The sequence below is a fragment of the Balaenoptera acutorostrata genome, chromosome 11 (assembly GCF_949987535.1).
Source record: "Balaenoptera acutorostrata chromosome 11, mBalAcu1.1, whole genome shotgun sequence".
Classification (NCBI taxonomy): domain Eukaryota; kingdom Metazoa; phylum Chordata; class Mammalia; order Artiodactyla; family Balaenopteridae; genus Balaenoptera; species Balaenoptera acutorostrata.
The window spans coordinates 81956697-81978026 of NC_080074.1; the positions used below are offsets into that span (position 1 = coordinate 81956697).

Consider the following 21330-nt stretch of genomic DNA (forward strand, 5'->3'; position numbering starts at 1 on the left):
TTCATCTGTGACATATTTTTTTGTTGTCTTTTGTTTTTTTTTTTTTGATGGGTGGGATTGTGTTCCTGTCTTACTGGTTGTTTGGCCTGAGGCTTCCTGCACTGGAGTTTGTAGGCTGTTGGATAGAGCTGGGTCTTGATGCTGAGATGAGGACCTCTGGGGGACCTCACTCCGATGAATATTCCCTGCGGTCTGAGGTTCTCTGTTAGTCCAGTGGTTCGGACTCGGAGCTCCCACCACAGGAGCTCAGGCACAACCCCCCACTCGTGAACCAAGATCCTGCAAGCCAAGCGGAGCAGTAAAAAAAAGGAGCAGAACAAAGAGTAAAAAATAAAATAAGATTAGAAAACTAACAGATATGTTAGAAAAAATTTAAAAATAGAAATATAGATGAAACAGCAACTGGAAGGTAAAACAGAAGCACAATAGCGAAAAAGAGGAGGAAAAAAAGCTGGAAAAGGCCTTGGCTGTTGGGGGCCTGGCTTAGGCAGGGGTGGGGTTTAGGTGGTGGGTAGGGCCTATGCTTAGGACCCACAGCACTGGTAAAGGCCCTGTTGGGGGGGGGGGCGGTGCTGAGGCAGCAGGAGGGGCTCAGGAGTGCCTCTGGCCTTGGAGGGTGGAGAACCAGGTCTGGGACCCCAGCAGGTTCCCTGGGCCCAAGTGGGCAGGGGAAACACTAGGCATGTTCCCCTTGATACCCTGGTCCAGGAGGGTCCCCCAGTCCACCTCTCCTCCTCTTACCCCCTCCTCCCTCCCTCCCATGTCCCTAGGTCCCCCGCGGCCGGAGCGGGCCTTGGAGGGCAGAGGTCCCAGCCTGGGAGCCCAGCAGGCTTTCCAGAGCCTGAGTGGTTGGGGGGAATCACCCTCTGCACCTCCCCTGGTCCTCTGATCCTGGAGGGCCCCTCCCCATCTGCCTCTCCTCTTCTCCCCCCACCTCCCTCCTATGCCCCTAGGTCCAACACAGCCTGGAGGGGGCCTCAGAGGGCAGCAGACCCGGTCTGGGAGCCCAGCCGGCTTCCTGGGGCCCAGTTGGGCAGGAGAAATGCTAGGCACGCTCCTCCATGATCCTCGGGGCCCCTAAGGGTCTCTCCAGGCGAGGGAACCCCTCCCCTCTCCCAGCCACCCCTCAGGGGCACTGGTCCTGTCCAGCCTCCACCTCTCCTCCCCTCTCACTCCCCCCGTGTCCTACCTGGTCGCTCGAGGGTTCCTTCCATCTCCTTGGGTGTTGCGGTCCCCCACCAGCGTCCAGCAGGTGCCCTAGTTTTGGGGAGATGCAAGCTCAATGTCCTCCCATGCCGCCATCTTGACTCCACCCCCCCACTAGTTGTATTTTTTACATTCCACATGTAAGTGATATCATACAGTACTTGTCTTTTTCTGTCTGACTTATTTCACTTAGCATAATGCCCTACAAGTCCATCCATGTTGCTGCAAATGGCAAAATTTTGTTCTTTTTAATGGCTGAGTAGTATTCCATTGTGTATATATATCACATCTTCTTTATCCATTCATACTTAGGTTGCTTCCATATCTTGGCAAGTATAAATAATGCTGTTATGAACTTTGGGGTGCATGTATCTTTTTGAACTGGAGTTTTTGATTTTTTTGGATATATACTCAGGAGTGGAATTGCTGGGTCATATCATAGTTCTATTTTTAGCTTTTTGAAAAACCGTCATACTGTTTTCCACAGTGGCTGCACCAATTTACATTCCCACCAACAGTGTTCAAGGGTTCCCTTTTCTCCACATAGAATGTGCCTTCTTAATGAGGTCTACCTGATTGATGTGAATTGCATCACTCCCACCTCTGTACTTCTTAGTGGCCCTTCTCTTGGCATTATTGTCTTCTAACCTATGATGTTGTTTCATGTTTTCATGTCAATGTCTTCCCTATTGAAATGAGCTTCTCGAGGACTTAAACTCATCTCTTCACTTCAGGAATCCCCTGTGCTTAGAACGGTGCTGGACAAAATGAAGGCATTTAATAAATGAGTGACTGATTAAAAGGTCACCTCCTTAAAGAGGCCTTCTTAGTCTAAAGTAGCATCATCCTTCACCTCCCACAGTCGTTTTCTATCATATTCTGTTGGTTATTTCATTTGTAACAGTGGTCTCTATTTGAAATCATCTTCTTCACTTATCTGACTCACATGAAAGCATCATGAGAACAGGGATCTGGCTATTTATTTTTCCCTACTATGTCTCCCCAAATTGGGATAATAGAGACTCAGAACATTTTTTTTTTTTTTGGCATGAATGCATACTACTAAATTATTCTTCAGAAAGACTAAATCAGGGACTTCCCTGGTGGCAGAGTGGTTAAGAATCCACCTGCCAATGCAGGGGACACGGGTTTGAGCCCTGGTCCGGGAAGATCCCACATGCCACAGAGCAACTAAGCCTGTGCACCACAACTACTGAGCCTGCGCTCTAGAGCCCGTGAGCCACAACTACTGAGCCCACATGCTGCAACTACTGAAGCCCACGCACCTAGAGCCCATGCTCCGCAACAAGAGAAGCCACCGCAATAAGAAACCCGTGCACCGCAATGAAGAGTAGCCCCCGCTCGCTGCAACTAGACAAAGCTCACGTGCAGCAACGAAGACCCAACGTGGCCAAAAATAAATAAAATTTAAAAATAAATAAATAAATATATTAAATACTTGTTTTAAAAAAAAAGAAAGACTAAATCATTTTTCACTGCCATTAGCAATACATAAGAGCTTCTTTCACCATGCCCATAACCTGATATTATCAATTTAATAAGCATTTGTACGTTTTAAAAAATCATTAATGGGGATAAATTTTTTTCATGTGTTGGTTAGCTATTTGTATTTTTTTTTAAACATCTTTATTGAAGTATAATTGCCTTACAATGGTGTGTTAGCTTCTGCTTTATAACAAAGTGAATCAGTTATACATATACAATATGTTCCCATTTCTCTTCCCTCTTGCATCTCCCTCCCTCCCACCCTCCCCATCCCACCCCTCTAGGTGGTCACAAAGCACCGAGCTGATCTCCCTGTGCTATGCGGCTGCTTCCCACTAGTTATCTATTTTACATTTGGCAGTGTATATATGTCCATGACACTCTCTTACCCTGTCACATCTCACCCCACCCCCTCCCCATATCCTCAAGTCCATTCTCTAGTAGGTCTGTGTCTTTATTCCCGTCTTGCCACTAGGTTCTTCATGGCCTTTTTTTTTTTTTTTCCCTTAGATTCCGTATATATGTGTTAGCATACTGTATTTGTTTTTCTCTTTCTGACTTACTTCACTCTGTATGACAGACTCTAACTCCATCCACCTCATTACAAATACCTCCATTTCATTTCTTTTTATGGCTGAGTAATATTCCATTGTATATATGTGCCACATCTTCTTTATCCATTCATCTGTCGATGGACATTTAGGTTGCTTCCATGTCCTGGCTATTGTAAATAGAGCTGCAATGAACATTTTGGTACATGACTCTTTTTGACCTATGGTTTTCTCAGGGTATATGCCCAGTAGTGGGATTGCTGGGTCGTATGGTAGTTCTATTTGTAGTTTTTTAAGGAACCTCCATACTGTTCTCCATAGTGGCTGTATCAATTTACATTCCCACCAACAGTGCAAGAGTGTTCCCTTTCCTCCACACCCTCTCCAGCATTTATTGTTTCTAGATTTTTTGATGATGGCCATTCTGACCGGTGTGAGATGATATCTCATTGTAGTTTTGATTTGCATTTCTCTAATGATTAATGATGTTGAGCATTCTTTCATGTGTCTGTAGGCCATCTGGATATCTTCTTTGGAGAAATGTCTATTTAGATCTTCTGCCCATTTTTGGATTGGGTTGTTCGTTTTTTTGTTATTGAGCTGCATGAGCTGCTTGTAAATCTTGGAGATTAATCCTTTGTCAGTTGCTTCATTTGCAAATATTTTCTCCCATTCTGATGGTTGTCTTTTGGTCTTGTTTATGGTTTCCTTTGCTGTGCAAAAGCTTTTCAGTTTCATTAGATCCCATTTGTTTATTTGTGTTCTTATTTCCATTTCTCTGGGAGCTGGGTCAAAAAGAATCTTGCTGTGATGTATGTCACAGAGTGTTCTGCCTATGTTTTCCTCTAAGAGTTTGATAGTGTCTGCCCTTACACTTAGGTCTTTAATCCATTTTGAGTTTATTTTTGAGCATGGTGTCAGGGAGTGTTCTAATTTCATACTTTTACATGTTCCTGTCCAATTTTCCCAGCACCACTTATTGAAGAGGCTGTCTTTTCTCCACTGTATATGCTTGCCTCCTTTATCAAAGATAAGGTGACCATATGTGTGTGGGTTTATCTCTGGGCTTTCTATCCTGTTCCATTGATCTATATTTCTGTTTTTGTGCCAGTACCAAACTGTCTTGATTACTAAAGCTTTGTAATATAGTCTGAAGTCAGAGAGCCTGATTCCCCCAGCTCCATTTTTCGTTCTCAAGATTGCTTTGGCTATTCGGGGTCTTTTGTGTTTCCATACAAATTGTGAAATTTTTTGTTCTAGTTCTGTGAAAAATGCCAGTGGTAGTTTGATAGGGATTGCATTGAATCTGTAGATTGCTTTGGGTAGTAGAGTCATTTTCACAATGTTGATTCTTCCAATCCAGGAACATGGTATATCTCTCCATCTATTTGTATCATCTTTAATTTCTTTCATCAGTGTCTTATAATTTTCTGCATACAGGTCTTTTGTCTCCTTAGGTAGGTTTATTCCTAGATATTTTATTCTTTTTGTTGCAGTGGTAAATGGGAGTGTTTTCTTAATTTCACTTTCAGATTTTTCGTCATTAGTGTATAGAAATGCAAGAGATTTCTGTGCATTAATTTTGTATCCTGCTACTTGACCAAATTCATTGATTAGCTCTAGGAGTTTTCTGGTAGCATCTTTAGGATTCTCTATGTATAGTATCATGTCATCTGCAAATAGTGACAGCTTTACTTCTTCTTTTCCGATTTGGATTCCTTTTATTTCTTTGTCTTCTCTGATTGCTGTGGCTAACACTTCCAAAACTATATTGAATAATAGTGGTGAGAGTGGGCAACCTTGTCTTGTTCCTGATCTTAGTGGAAATGGTTTCAGTTTTTCACCATTGAGGACAGTGTTGGCTGTGGGTTTGTCATATATGGCCTTTATTATGTTGAGGAAAGTTCCCTCTATGCCTACTTTCTGCAGGGCTTTTATCATAAATGGGTGTTGAATTTTGTCGAAAGCTTTCTCTGCATCTATTGAGATGATCATATGGTTTTTCTCCTTCAATTTGTTAATATGGTGTATCACATTGATTGATTTGCGTATATTGAAGAATCCTTGCATTCCTGGGATAAATCCCACTTGATCATGGTGTATGATCCTTTTAATGTGCTGTTAGATTCTGTTTACTAGTATTTTGTTGAGGATTTTTGCATCTATGTTCATCAGTGATATTGGCCTGTAGTTTTCTTTCTTTGTGACATCTTTGTCTGGTTTTGGTATCAGGGTGATGGTGGCCTCGTAGAATGAGTTGGGGAGTGTTCCTCCCTCTGCAATATTTTGGAAGAGTTTGAGAAGGATAGGTGTTAGCTCTTCTCTAAATGTTTGATAGAATTCACCTGTGAAGCCATCTGGTCCTGGGCTTTTGTTTGTTGGAAGGTTTTTAATCACAGTTTCAATTTCAGTGCTTGTGATTGGTCTGTTCATATTTTCTATTTCTTCCTGGTTCAGTCTCGGCAGTTTGTGCATTTCTAAGAATCTGTCCATTTCTTCCAGGTTGTCCATTTTATTGGCATAGAGTTGCTTGTAGTAATCTCTCATGATCTTTTGTATTTCTGCAGTGTCAGTGGTTACTTCTCCTTTTTCATTTCTAATTCTATTGATCTGAGTCTTCTCCCTTTTTCTCTTGATGAGTCTGGCTAATGGTTTATCAATTTTGTTTATCTTCTCAAAGAACCAGCTGTTAGTTTCATTGATTTTTGCTATTGTTTCCTTCATTTCTTTTTCATTTATTTCTGACCTGATCTTTATCATTTCTTTCCTTCTGCTGGCTTTGGCGTTTTTTTGTTCTTCTTTCTCTAATTGCTTTAGGTGCAAGGTTAGGTTGTTTATTCGAGATGTTTCCTGTTTCTTGAGGTAGGCTTGTATTGCTATAAACTTCCCTCTTAGCACTGCTTTTGCTGTGTCCCATAGGTTTTGGGTCGTCGTATCTCCATTGTCATTTGTTTCTAGGTATTTTTTGATTTCCCCTTTGATTTCTTCAGTAATCACTTCGTTATTAAATAATGTATTATGTAGCCTCCATGTGTTTGTATTTTTTACAGATCTTTTCCTGTAATTGATATCTAGTCTCATAGCGTTGTGGTCGGAAAAGATACTTGATACGATTTCAATTTTCTTAAATTTACCAAGGCTTGATTTGTGACCCAAGATATGATCTATCCTGGAGAATGTTCCATGAGCACTTGAGAAAAATGTGTATTCTGTTGTTTTTGGGTGGAATGTCCTATAAATATCAATTAAGTCCATCTTGTTTAATGTATCATTTAAAGCTTGTGTTTCCTTATTTATTTTCATTTTGGATGATCTGTCCATTGGTGAAAGTGGGGTGTTAAAGTCCCCTACTATGATTGTGTTGCTGTCGATTTCCCCTTTTATGGCTGTTAGTATTTGCCTTATGTATTGAGGTGCTCCAATGTTGGGTGCATAAATATTTACAATTGTTATACCTTCCTCTTGGATCGATCCCTTGATCATTATATAGTGTCCTTCTTTGTCTCTTGTAATAGTCTTTATTTTAAAGTCTATTGTGTCTGATATGAGAATTGCTACTCCACCTTTCTTTTGATTTCCATTTGCATGGAATATCTTTTTCCATCCCCTCACTTTCAGTCTGTATGTGTCTCTAGGTCTGAAGTGGGTCTCTTGTAGACAGCATATATATGGGTCTTGTTTTTGTACCTATTCAGCCAGCCTGTGTCTTTTGGTGGGAGCATTTAATCCATTTACATTCAAGGTAATTATCGATATGTATGTTCCTATTCCCATTTTCTTAAATGTTTTGGGTTTGTTATTGTAGGTGTTTTCTTTCTCTTGTGTTTCTTGCCTAGAGAAGTTCCTTTAGCATTTGTTGTAAAGCTGGTTTGGTGGTGCTGAACTCTCTCAGCTTTTGCTTGTCTGTAAAGGTTTTAATTTCTCCATCGAATCTGAATGAGATCCTTGCTGGGTAGAGTCATCTTGGTTGTAGGTTTTTCTCCTTCATCACTTTAAGTATATCCTGCCACTCCCTTCTGGCTTGCAGAGTTTCTGCTGATAGATCAGATGTTAACCTTTTGGGGATTCCCTTGTGTGTTATTTGTTGTTTTTCCCTTGCTGCCTTTAATATGTTTTCCTTATATTTAATTTTTGACAGTTTGATTAATATGTGTCTTGGCGTGTTTCTCCTTGGGTTTATCCTGTATGGGACTCTCTGTGCTTCCAGGACTTGATTAAGTATTTCCTTTCCCATATTAGGGAAGTTTTCAACTATAATCTCTTCAAATATTTTCTCAGTCCCTTTCTTTTTCTCTTCTTCTTCTGGGACCCCTATAATTCGAATGTTGGTGCGTTTAATGTTGTCCCAGAGGTCTCTGAGACTGTCCTCAGTTCTTTTCATTCTTTTTTCTTTATCCTGCCCTGTAGTAGTTATTTCCACCATTTTATCTTCCAGGTCACTTATCCTTTCCTTTGCCTCAGTTATTCTGCTATTGATCCCATCTAGAGTATTTTTAATTTCATTTATTGTGTTTTTCATCATTGCTTGGTTCCTCTTTAGTTCTTCTACGTCCTTGTTAAATGTTTCTTGCATTTTGTCTATTCTATTTCCAAGATTTTGGATCATCCTTACTATCATTATTCTGAATTCTTTTTCAGGTAGACTACCTATTTCCTCTTCATTTGTTAAGTCCAGTGTGTTTTGACCCTGCTCCTTCATCCGCTGTGTGTTTTTCTGTCGTCTCATTTTGCTTATCTTACTGTGTTTGGGGTCTCCTTTTCACAGGCTGCAGGTTTGTAGTTCCCGTTGTTTTTGGTATCTGTCCCCAGTGGCTAAGGTTGGTTCAGTGGGTTGTGTAGGCTTCCTGGTGGAGGGAACTAGTGCCTGAGCTCTGGTGGATGAGGCTGGATCTTGTCTTCCTGGTGGGCACGTCCACGTCTGGTGGTGTATTTTGGGGTGTCTGTGGCCTTATTATGATTTTAGGCAGCCTCTCTGCTAATGGATGGGGCTGTGTTCCTGTCTTGCTAGTTGTTTGGCATAGGGTGTCCAGCACTGTAGCTTGCTGGTCGTTGAGTGAAGCTGGGTCTTGATGTTGAGATGGAGATCTCTGGGAGATTTTTGCCGTCTGGTATTACGTGGAGCTGGGAGGTCTCTTGTGGACCAGTGTCCTGAAGTTGGCTCTCCCACCTCAGAGGCACGGCCCTGATGCCTGGCTGGAGCACCAAGAGCCTTTCCTCCACACGGCTTTTTGGAGGTCGGACGTTTTCTGCCAGCGTTCAGTGGGTGTTCTGTAGGAGCAGTTCCACGTGTAGATGTATTTCTACTGTATCTGTGGGAAGGAAGGTGATCTCCGCGTCTTACTCTTCCGCCATCCTCTCTCCTCCTAGAGCTTTATTCTTGATAGCCGCAAACGGGTCTTGTAATTCTCCGGGACACAGCGCGACACCAGAGACTGCCAGTGGCGCCAGGAGCTATTTGTATTTTTAAATTTGTTGTCATTACCATCTATTTTTAAATTTGAGTATTGGTCTTATTATTGGTTTATAAGAGCTATATATATGTATATATATTATATATATATAATACTTTTTCCTTAGTTATAAGTTACAAGTACTTATTCATAAGGTTGTCGTTTGCCTTTAAATTTTGTATATTTATATGTTGATGTAAATATTTTTTAATTTATTGGTTTAAATACATTCATATATATCTTTGATCCTTGATTTATCTCTTTGCTTTTATTTTTTTTAATTAATTTCCCAATCCTAGGTCAGAAATTTTTTAATTCAAGCAAGCTTAATCCTGCTGAAATATATTTTCTCATATGGTAAAATGGCCTTATGACTGCTTCCTTTTTTATTTTTTAATTTTATTTTATTATTTTTTTTAAATTTATTTATTTGTTTGTTCCTGGCTATGTTGGGTATTCGTTGCTGGGCATGGGCTTCTCACTGCGGTGGCTTCTCTTGTTGCGGAGTACGGGCTCTAGGCACGGGCTCAGTAGTTGTGGCTCATGGGCTCTAGAGCGCAGGCTCAGTAGTTGTGGCGCACGGGCTTAGTTGCTCTGCGGCCTGTGGGATGTTCCCGGACCAGGGCTCGAACCCGTGTCCCCTGCATTGGGAGGCAGATTCTTTTTTTTTAAAAAGCTTTTTTTTTTTTTTTTTTTTTTTATAGCTACTTTATTTATTTCTTTCTTTATTTTTGGCTGTGTTGGGTCTTCAGTTCGTGCGAGGGCTTTCTCTAGTTACGGCAAGTGGGGGCCACTCTTCATCGCGGTGCAGGGACCGCTCTTCATCGTGGTGCGCGGGCCTCTCACTATCGCGGCCCCTCCCATTGCGGGGCACAGGCTCCAGACGCGCAGGCTCAGTAGTTGTGGCTCACGGGCCCAGCTGCTCCGTGGCATGTGGGATCTTCCCAGACCAGGGCTCGAACCCGTGTCCCCTGCATTAGCAGGCAGATTCTCAACCACTGCGCCACCAGGGAAGCCCGGGAGGCAGATTCTTAACCACTGTACCACCAGGGAAGTCCTGCTTCCTTTTTTTAAAAAAAATATTTTCTCTCTAATTTATAGCTATCTTTATCATATACCAGATTCTCATATAGAAATAAATGATTTCTGGGAAAACTTGCCTTTATCATTGTCCTACTGAAAACCATGTTTGACTTTGTTGTGGATTACCTGGGGAACCCCTATAATTTTTCAACGTAGCATTTCTTTGATTTGAAATTGTCAGCTTGAAACTTGTGGAATTGTTCTCTCCTTCAGATGATAGCTAGTGGAACTGTAGGACTATGATAGAAATATTACCTCTTACTCAAGTCAGGTAGTATTCTAGTACACTGTAAAATGCTATGTTTTTCCCTGTGGGAGCCAGAAACCATTCAAGAGCTGCGTTCATCTCTTCTTGCTATAAATAAATATTTGCTTATTCTTCAAATAGTATTTCAACATAATTTACCCTAAGATGTTATGCCAACTAATGTTTTTTTCTTCTTGTATATAATCTTCTCCCTTCTTTCCTCCCTACAAATATATACGGAACACCTACTGTGGGCCAGGGACTGACCCTTCTCGGTTGTGGGCATCCAGTAGTGAACAAAATGGACAAAATAAATCCCTGCCCTTACCAACCTTATATTCTAGTTGGGGGAGGACACATAGTGCAATAAAATATATAATATGTTAGACAGAAGGGCTGGGGGGAAATGAGGTGGGAAGGGAGAGAAGAAGCATCTGGGATGCAGGTGCCATAGAGTTGTATGCAGTATAACTGGCAGAAGTCTTTCTGAGTAGGTGACATTTAAATAAATGTGACAGAATGATACTGAATTATTCTTTTTTTTTTTTAAGGGATAAGTACATTTTTAAAAAATTTATTTATTATTTATTTTTGGATGTGTTGGGTCTTCGTTTCTATGCGAGGGCTTTCTCTAGTTGCGGCAAGCAGGGGCCACTCTTCATCGTGGTGCGCGGGCCTCTCACTATCGCGGCCTCTCTTGTTCCGGAGCACAGGCTCCAGACGTGCAGGCTCAGCAACTGTGGCTCACGGGCCTAGTTGCTCCGCGGCATGTGGGATCTTCCCAGACCAGGGCTCGAACCCGTGTCCCCTGCATTGGCAGGCAGATTCTCAACCACTGCGCCACCAGGGAAGCCCTGAATTATTCTTAGTAGTAGGTGACTTTGATTCTAAGAAAATCAAGGGTTCTTTCTATACCTTTTTGATCAGCCCTCTGAATCATTTTAGAATTATGGTTATAATATTATGTTCTGTCTTTGACTTAGGTTCTCAAAGTAAAGTGGTCAAAAGAAGATTGGATGTAGGGAAAGAATAAATTTTCAGGTAGAAAAAGTTTTCCATCATGGATTTTCACAGTGATATATTTTTAATAAATAGGTTACTTTTCTAGGAGAAAAATGGCACATCAGCCTTATTTTAAAGGTAAAATAATTTGCTACCTATTGTCCTTCAAGGGAGCAGTGTGACATAGTCGACTGTAATTTGCTACCTATTGTCCTTCAAGGGAGCAGTGTGACATAGTCGACTGTAATTTGCTACCTATTGTCCTTCAAGGGAGCAGTGTGACATAGTCGACTGTAATAGGTATTGAATTTTTGAACCTGACTCCAATCCTGACTCCCTACCATCAGTCTGTGACTTTGGGTGAGTCATTTGAGTTCTGGAACCCTGCTCCTCATTTGGCAGAGTGGAGTTTAAGTAATTGCTATGCCTAAATTAGAGAACTGTTAAAAAAGCAAATGTTCTTGTTTTTTATCAAATTTGATTTTTTTTTTTTTTTAACCTAGGTGAATTATGTGGGAGAAGGCTTTACCCAATGATTTTCGTGAGCTCTGGACCACTGGTGAGGGTGACATTTCATTCCCGTGTGCAAGGTGCTTTTGGCATAAATTATATTGTCTTTAGAGTCCAAGGTATGTTTGGTCATTTAGTAAACTTATAAAGTTAAAAATCAATGTTTTTCTTTTTAGGAATATTTCAAAACTTACACATTGTTTTGTAAGAAAAATTATGTTTCCGTGGGGAACGAGTTTATGTTTGAAGGGAAAATCTATTTAAGTGATCTGAGATTGGTCTGGTCCAAGAGGAAAAACTACTCAGTAAATAAGCTGATAGACTTGTAAATCATTCAGAATTGTGATTTCTGGACATGGCTAAGATATACTGATTGCAAGATAGCATTTTTTATTGTGATTGTGATTTTACACCACACTGATCCTTTACTGTAGCCATAATTCTTGTGGATTGAAAGATTTGAGTTCTAAATCTTAGCTGGCTGATTAGCTCTGGACAATTTATTATCTCTGTATTAGAGTTTTCTTTATAGTGATATTATAATAATAAAAGGTTAGAATGAGTTGTGAAAACAAACTAAACAAATAGTAGATGCTAGCATTATAAATGTAAACTCATGCAATTCAGAGTTTTCACACTGCATTTTCAAACATGTAATTAGTGAGGTTTCTGACTCTTGATGAACATAGGTAACCAAGAGCTAGTTTCTCTCTTTGGCACTGAAAAGCATTGCAGAGATACATTTGGAAAAAAGTTAAGTGAGTAATAAAGAAAAGCATGTATATCATATGAAAGTTTTTTCCTAAAGAACTGTGTTAAGAATATTGCTCTTAACAAATATCAAATGATATCACTTATATGTGGAATCTAAAATATGATACAAATGAACTTATTTACAAAACTGATACAGACTCACAGACATTGAAAACAAACTTGTGGTTACCAAAGGGGAGAGGGGGTCAGGGAGGGATAAATTAGGAGTTTGGGATTAGCAGATTCAAACTACTATATATAAAACAGATAAACAACAGGGAACTGTATAGCACAAGGAACTATATTCAATGTCCTGTAATAAAACATAATGGAAAAGAATATGAAAAAGAATATGTGTGTGTGTGTGTATATATATATATATGTAAAACTGAATCACTTTGCTGTACACCAGAAATTAACACAACATTGTAAATCAATTATACTTCAATAAAATTTTTTTTCAAAATGAATATTGCTTTTAGATGGAATTGTGCAGGGAACCTGCATTTTCTATAGTTATCACACTTTATCTTCCATAGACCCTAGGCTGTGCCAAAGATAATTTGAGAGAGGTGCTGGTTTTCTGTATCTTTTGAATGTTGCAGATAGAAAATTTTTAGTGAAACTAACCACCTCCTGTTAACTTTTTTCTAAAACAATTAGGGAGGAAACCTGATAGCTCTGATCTGAAAAGGCATATAACAAGCCTCTTAAAAATTAGTTTTACCTCAATCCCTTTTCTTCTTTATTTCTAGGTCCAAAGGGCAGTAAGACTACCAAATTTCTTCAGAGTTCAAACCAAGAGCATGTGACCACTTGTGATGATGTTATTCTGACCAAACCAACAGGAATCATAGAAATCCCAAGATATTTTCACAGAACCACTATGAGGTGAGGAAAGAATGTTTACTACAATGGAAGAAGTTGATGGATGATCCCTTGACAAGCAGGAACATTTGTTATTTGCTTAAGGCATTATTTTCCACTTCCTTCCCTTAAAGAATAGACTTTGAGATAATCCCTGATTTGAGGCCTTCAATATATGAAAACTGAATATAAGATTACATTAATAAATACTGTTGATAAATTTTACTTTCCTAACTAAAGAGACTATTTATTAGGTAAAGTGGAAAGCCAAATCTCTATCAAAGAGTTTTGGAGATTGAAGTAATGTACATAAAAGCTTCTTGCACACAGTAGGTACTCAATAAATGGTTCTTAAAATGCCACAGTGGAAAGAGAACCTTCCCTGAATTAAACATTAGAATAAATTTAAAATGAGAAACAAAAAAATTGAAGATTCATATAGTATCAATCCTAAGTAAATTTATGTGATTTGGGGAAGTTTGGGAAAAGAATATTCTTTAACTCTTATAGGCTGCCAATCAGAATTTATAAAATACAAGTGATTGACCAACCATTCACCATAATGTGTGAACTTTTGACAAATTCAGTATTAGAAAATATTTTTAATTGTTATAGTTTAAATCTTTCTTTCACCTTAAGCACAGAAGAAGCAGGTAGAGTCAATAACAGTGACTCACTGACTGATGCATTGAATTATGAACGAAGTAAACAACAACATATGCTATTTAGAAATCATTTCTGACTTTCTTTCATCTGTGCTACAGCTGCCACTGGAGATTATTAGCCCCTTTAAATCACATCATTCGCCTTGATATTGTCAACTTCCAGATGCAACCAATGCCCTTGGCCTGTCAGGGTCACCTGTGGGTTTACGAAGGATTTGGATCAGGCAAAAAATTAATAGGTAACTAATTTCCTGTGAAGAACTATGCTATTGATTTTCTTTTACAAAATATTCTTAGAGCGTTTTATATTCAGTGTGTGAATTACAGATGACATAAATTAGTCTCTTCTTATGTGATATTGAACTAGCCTGTTACTATTTTTTATTGTAATTGAAATTAATGTAACACTCTCTGATTAAGTTAAAAAGGAAACCCAACTATATGTTGTTTACTTGGGTCATACCTAGATTACACTTGCCCAGAAATACTAAAAATAAAGGATGAACAGTCTTAGACAAATGTAACGCAAGAAAATTGAGAATATAACATTAATCAGGCAAAATAATGTTCACAGGAAAGGCATTAAATGGGTTTGTCAATTAGATAGTAGCCGAAAACCTGATTACAGTGACTTAAATTTATTATTCTGAAAGAAAGAGAAATCCAGAGGGATGCAGATGCACCACCAGCTCAACAGTTCAACTCTGTGAAGACTGGCATTACTGCAATTCTCTTGGCCTTTTCCTAGTGGTTCCATAATGGCTATCTCAGTTGTCACCATTACACTGGAGGAAAAAGGAAGAAGGGGCACAGGCAAGGATTGTCACCAAGGAGAAAGCAAATACGTTTCCAGGAATCCTGTAGCAAATTTAAGTCACTTTGGCCAGATTTGTCACATGGCCATACCTGACTGGGAGATGACTAGAGAAAAGGGAAATGGAAACAGGGTTTGGGCTGGCTGACTGATGTTACCCAATATACCCGGATATAGCAGCCTAGAGTTCTGGAATCTGACGGTCCTGGGTCCAGTAGATCACAGTTCTACCACAGAGTAATTCAGTGACTTTGGGAATGTTCCCAAAGCTTTCTAAGAATCACTGTCCTCATTTGTGACATGAAGATAATCTACCTGTAACTTTTTGTGTGATTTAAAAGAAGAGACACTCCACCATCACTAGCACACACAGATACATGGGCATTAAAAATTCCCAATTTGCTTAAGTCAGAGATACAGATGCCTAAGGTAACAAGGTGACTCCCAGAGGGAGAGGATGTGTGGTATTTTGCTGGCCTTTGACTCTTTAGAAAGGACCCAGAAGCCAGTGTCACTCTCCACGTAGGTAGAGCCCTGCCAGAGTTGATAAAACAGCCAATTGCTAACCCACTGTCCTTTCATGCTTTGGGCTTACATTACCATCCCAGAAGCAGGTGTATTAACAATCTTTGTGTTTCTACTTAAGGGAATGCTAGTAAACATGGAGCTTCCTGGTCCTCAGTCAACATAACATCAGTAAGGGCTTAGCTTCTTGGGGGGAGAGTATAGCATCTAGGCCCAGTATCCTTGGAAATTATCTATGCTTCTTGCTTTCTTGCCTTGCAGAATACCTGTTACTTGTACTGCTTCATGAGATTACTTTGAGAATTAAATGAGAGAATGCATGTTAACCAATATAAAAGAAACCAAGCTTCTGCTGTGTTTGAATTAGAATTATACATTTTAATTCATATTCTTAAAATTGTGGTGCTTAGAATAAAAGATTAGACTGTTGTTTCCCTATTGCCTCTCCATCAATGGGGTGTTGGAGAACAGACAGTTTGGAAGAACAAAGAAATAAAGAAAAATGGAAAACAGCACATTAGTTATATCAGTTATAATTTATAGAATTAATGAATTATATATCTGTTGTTCTTTACTTAGAATTTGTTCTTTACTTACAATTAGTTCACAAAACATATGTAATATTTCCTATCTTCTTCCACAAACATTTTATGACTCGATTTCAATTTCTGCACATAAGACTCACAGCCTCTAGGGGTTAACTCAATTTTTGAGGTCAATAGGTTATTGAATGAATATTTTTAACATAACCAACTATGCTGTATCCCAAGAATGCACGAATAGTTTAATATTGAAAATGTATTATCTATCTTAAAACTAGGTCAAATTAGGAAAAAATAGATATAAATTAATGATACAATAATTGTATCCTTAAAACCATCCCAGTAAAAATCAGTTAAAAGATATAATGGAAAAATCACTTCAGTCATAATTAGCAACAAAAACCATGTAACTAGGAATAACTTTAAAATGAAATGTGAGTTTTATTGTGCAAATGTGAAATGTACACACACACACACACACACACACAGAGCTGAATACAGAAAAGACCATGTTCTAAAACTGGAAGACAAAATTAACATTAATTCACCCCAAATTAATTTAGAAATATACCAAAATCTAGTAAAATCCCAATGGGAATTGTTTTTAGAGCGTGAGGAGGAAATTGATAATAACTCTAAAGTTTATCCTTAAAATAAACAGAACTAGCTGAAAATGTTTTGGGGGAAAAAATGACCAGATGATGAGGTGAATTATCAGTATTAAAGCATACTTTAAAATAATGATAATTAACACAGGGTAGTACTGGTACAAGAATAGACACACATGACTAGAAATAAATAGACCAGAAGGGGCCCAAGAAACTATAAGGCATTTATATGTAATAAATTTGGCATTACAAATCAGGGAGGAAAATATAAATTATATTCTTTCTCACCTCATAGAACAGTTGATTAAAGAGTAAAGCATTTTTCTTAAGCTATTAAATGTCTAAAAAATAAGCAATTACTTATGGATGGAGAAGGATCTTCTCATGTAAAAGCAATCGAAGACAATAGGAAATTATCAATAAACTCCTTTATAACTAAAAACTTTTCTTCAACAGAAACAAAATTAAAAAGCAAATAACAGGGCTTCCCTGGTGGCGCAGTGGTTGAGAATCTGCCTGCCAATGCAGGCGACACGGGTTCGAGCCCTGGTCTGGTCTGGGAAGATCCCACATGCCGCGGAGCAACTAGGCCCGTGAGCCACAATTACTGAGCCTGCGCGTCTGGAGCCTGTGCTCCGCAACAAGAGAGGCCGCGATAGCGAGAGGCCCGCGCACCGTGATGAAGAGTGGCCCCCACTTGCCACAACTAGAGAAAGCCCTCGCACAGAAACGAAGACCCAACACAGCCATAAATAAATAAATAAAAATTAAAAAAAAAAAAAAAAAAGCAAATAACAAACAAGATTTTCAACAACTCTGAGAAAGGCTTAAGGTAATTAATATAGGGAATGTTTACAAATCAGTATTAGAAAAGCCCAAATCTGTAAAATAAAATTAATTTACAGGCCCAAATATCTTTGACTCAGCCTTGAATGAATTTCAGGTTAAAACCAGAGTTCCCAAGGCTTTTGAGTCTTTTGTTCATTTTCCAAAAGAATTACAAACTATTGACCCAAGTGATTTTGAAAACAAAAAGCACTGGATTAACCCTTAACCTCTTTTGATAGATAAGGAAGGTTAATGAATATTTGCATATCAGTTACTATACAATCTAAATTACATCTCTCCTTATTTTGCCTCTTGTCACAATGAAGTGATCCTCTGGCCATCTGTTTATTAAAAAGGGCAGTTTTCCTATAATAGTGAAAAGCTTAATAGTTCTAGAATTGTTGACTTGAAACTATGTGTGTTATAACTGCTTTTGTTAGAATGTTTGTTTCAGAAGTATGATCAGTTAAACTTAGAAATGGTGTGTCACAGGGAGCAGATTTGAATTGTCAACCTTATGATAATAAACCCTGACTCAACAATTGTAAAGCACAGCTATATTCTTTTAGAATTAAGAGGATCCCTAACATAAAACAATTTTTAAATAGTACAATAAGAGTTTAATCAGTTAATTTTAAAACGCAGTTCAGAATTACTATTTTCCTAGATATACCTTACTATAAAAATGGGCAAGTGATCTGAATGAGCAATTCATAGATAAATAAATACATGTGAGAAAAAATACTTAGCCTCTTTAAAACGGAAATGAAAAAAATTTTTACCTACTTAACTGACAAAAAAGATTTGAGGAATGATTATACTTTGTAAACAAAATGCAGTGTAACAGACATTTTCATGTTGTTGTTTAGGTATAATATGTCATATGCTTTCTGGAGGAAGACATAGAAATGTTTTTCAAAAGCTATAAATCTATAACCTTTTATTCATCATTTCTATTTTCACCCATATTTATAAAAATATGCCTTACATTTATGTGTAAGATATTCATTCAGCTGGTGTTATTTATGATAATGGCCAAAAAAAAAAAAAAAAGGATCTAAATAGGAAATTGGTTAAGAAAAGTATAGTAAATCCATAGGCTAAAATGTTATGCCACCACTAAATAAAATATTTTCAGCTAACTTTTTTAGAAGACAGAAAAATCTTACACGTAATATTGTAACTGAGCAGGATCCTATAGGGCCTTCCCGGGACAGGCCTTCCCCCCATACTCTGCAAATTTCCTGAGTTGTTTTAGATGTGGACCACCAACACTCCCCCCCACCCCACCAAATGGAAGATGTTAGCTACTTGATGACCGTGAGCACAGGGCCCCAGGCCTCCTGGAGCCTAAGGACTGATAAGGTTAACCCCTGTGACATCACCCTGTTCCCTCATCATCAGGCAATCAGAGAATTGTGCGCAATCTGATCACATACCCTGAGACACGCCCCCGCCCCCCAACCTGGCTTTTACAAATGCTTTCCCTAAAACCCTTCGGGGAGCTTGAGGCTTTTTAGGGCATGAGTCTTGCATGGTCTTGCAATAAACCTTTCTCTGCTCCAAACTCCGACATTTCAGTTTGTTTGGCCTCACTGTGCGTCGGGCACATGAACTTCTGTTAACAATATTAAGTGAGAAGATTGGAATGAAAAAATTACACAGTATATTTTAATTTTTTTAAAAAAGTGCTATATATTACTTAAGTAAAGGTCTAAGGGGAAACACACCACTATGTTTAAGTGGATATTTCTAGATTGCAAGATTATAAGTAATTGTTTTTAAAATTCTCCAAATTTTCTCCAGAGAATAGTTAAACATTCTTATCTTAAAGAAAACTATAAAGAGCAAAAGATGAGGGACTTCCCTGGTGGCACAGTGGTTAAGAATCCGCCTGCCAATGCAGGGGACACAGGTTCGAGCTCTGGTCTGGGAAGATCCCACATGCCATGGAGCAACTAAGCCCGTGCGCCACAACTATTGAGCCCATGTGCCACAACTACTGAAGCCCACATGCCTAGAACCTGTGCTCCGCAACAAGAGAGGCCACCGTAATGAGAAGCCCGCACACTGCAACTAGAGAAAGCCCGTGCGCAGCAACAAAGACCCAACACAGCCAAAAATAAATAAATCAATAAATAAAGTTATTAAAAAAAATAAAAAGCAAAAGATGAAAGAAAAATGTTTTGTTCTAGAAGCTGAACTAGATTCATAGGGTAGCAGTTACAGAGAACTTCATGACAGCAGTCTGGCTACTAGCAGTCAGCCTCACAAGAGAGAGAACCATCAGTGAGGATCAGTCTCCATCATCTTCTGAAGGATGCTTTAGAAGCCCAGCGGTAATGGGAGGTTGAGCGAACCATTGCTAATTAGCCCTAGGATTCTGATTCACAGGAGACCTCTAAGAACTATTGCCTAAACAAATTTCATTTACACCAGCTAGTGGTTTTGACTTTCATGCTAATTACTGTACCTTGCCTCTTATTCATTTGGCTGTGCTGTGGATAAATGAAGGCTGTATGTAGCTAAGGCTCAAATATACTCCCTTATATATAGTTATTTCAGTTGGGTGACAAAAATATTTTTTTAGTTCCCTGATGACCTAGCTAGACTGAAACCAGCCTCTGTACCTCAAGACCAAATTAAATCTTGGAGACAGTTTTGGGTGAGGTAGAAAAGAATAGCTTGATTGCTTTGCCAGGCAAAGGGGGTCATAGTGGGTTAATGCCCTCAAAACCATGTGTCCCCACTTGGAGAGGGTAGTGAGAAGTGTTATAGTAATGGTTCAAAGAGGGCGTGATCGGCTCATGGGCATTCTTCTGATTGGTTGGTGGTGAGGTAAGTAGGAGTCAGCATCATCAACCTTCAGGTTCCAACTAGTCTGGGGCCTATGTGCTTGTGAGCAGCATACCATGGTTAATTGTTAACTTCTCCCACCTGGAGGGGGTTTCAGTATCTGCAGAACAGCTCAAAGATATTGCTGTGGGTATCCGTTGATGGGGAGCCAGGACCTTGCCCCAACCAGGCTGTACTATTGTTTCTCTTGACTGTTTGTTTCTCCCTGGTTTCGCATCCCCTCCCTTCCCTCATTAGCAACTGCTTGAATCTGCCCTTTGAAACTCAAGGAAGGTCATGGAGGCTGAATGGAGGCTATTTCCTGTAATTCAAGAAACGGGGGACACAGAAAGCCTTTGTGCCCAGGAGCCCCCCAGGGCCCTGCTCGGTATCAACCATGTTACCTTCTTTTATATTATATGGCTTTAAAAAGATCTACCTAAGTATTTCAGACAGTATAAGAACTGGATACAGTGTCCTAGTTGGTTTGGAACCACTTTCTTAGAACTGCTTACACTCAAGAATCTGGAACATCTCTCTCTTTTCTAATTGGGTTTTATTTTGCTTAATTTTCCCATTTTTATATTGTTGGTACGGGATACAGTATAAATTTGTATTAAAAATAGGATTTTTTATCCTTTCACTTTGCTCAATAACCTTTGCCTTGATGAATAGTAAGAATTTTTTTTTTTTTTTTTGTCTAGGAGATCTATGTAAAGGAGATTCACCTTCATTAAAATCTCATGGTCCTCTTATGATGTTGATTTTCACATACAATGTCAGTTTGGCCATGGAAAAATTTTCTTTGAGATATTCTTTTCATATGTCTGGTAAGTCTATTACTTTTTTCATATTTGTTTTTGTGTATGTTTGTTTTATTGTGCTTTATTAGAAAATATGTGTTATCAAATAAAGAGATTTGAATTCTTTATTTCATTTGTCAGCTATAGGGGAGAAGAAAAAAACAATATTTAAGATTGTGATTTCTATAATCTGTGGAGGTCTCAAGCTAAACCTCCTTAAGGCATAAGATTGATCAGATTTTTCATTTTTTCTTACAGCAACTAATAATTTTGTCTAGTTTTCTGTATACTTGGAATATTGTAAAAATGCAGTAGGAAATTTTTATCCCTAGCCTAAAAGTTTCAAGTAATTTTTCTATTTTAAAATTCATTTCCTTAATGTACTAATATCAAGAGTAATTGATTCTTTTTTTAAAACTTGTTTGGTGGATAGTTCATATATATTAGTTATAACCAGATTATTGAAAAATATGCTTTGCCCAACATTCCTATAGTTTTGGTGAAGGCATAGACAGCATTATGAAAATTGGAACTT

General features: G+C 38.7%; 1 protein-coding gene across 1 annotated transcript in view; it reads left to right on the forward strand.

Annotated features, from left to right (window-relative positions):
- The window catches only part of OVCH1 (ovochymase 1), a 77871-nt gene that overhangs the window by 52337 nt on the left and 4204 nt on the right, over positions 1-21330 (forward strand). The window contains 4 exon segments of the mRNA XM_057557554.1: positions 11549-11674; positions 13064-13199; positions 13940-14079; positions 20697-20770. Coding sequence (XP_057413537.1) covers positions 11549-11674; positions 13064-13199; positions 13940-14079; positions 20697-20770 — 476 coding nt within the window.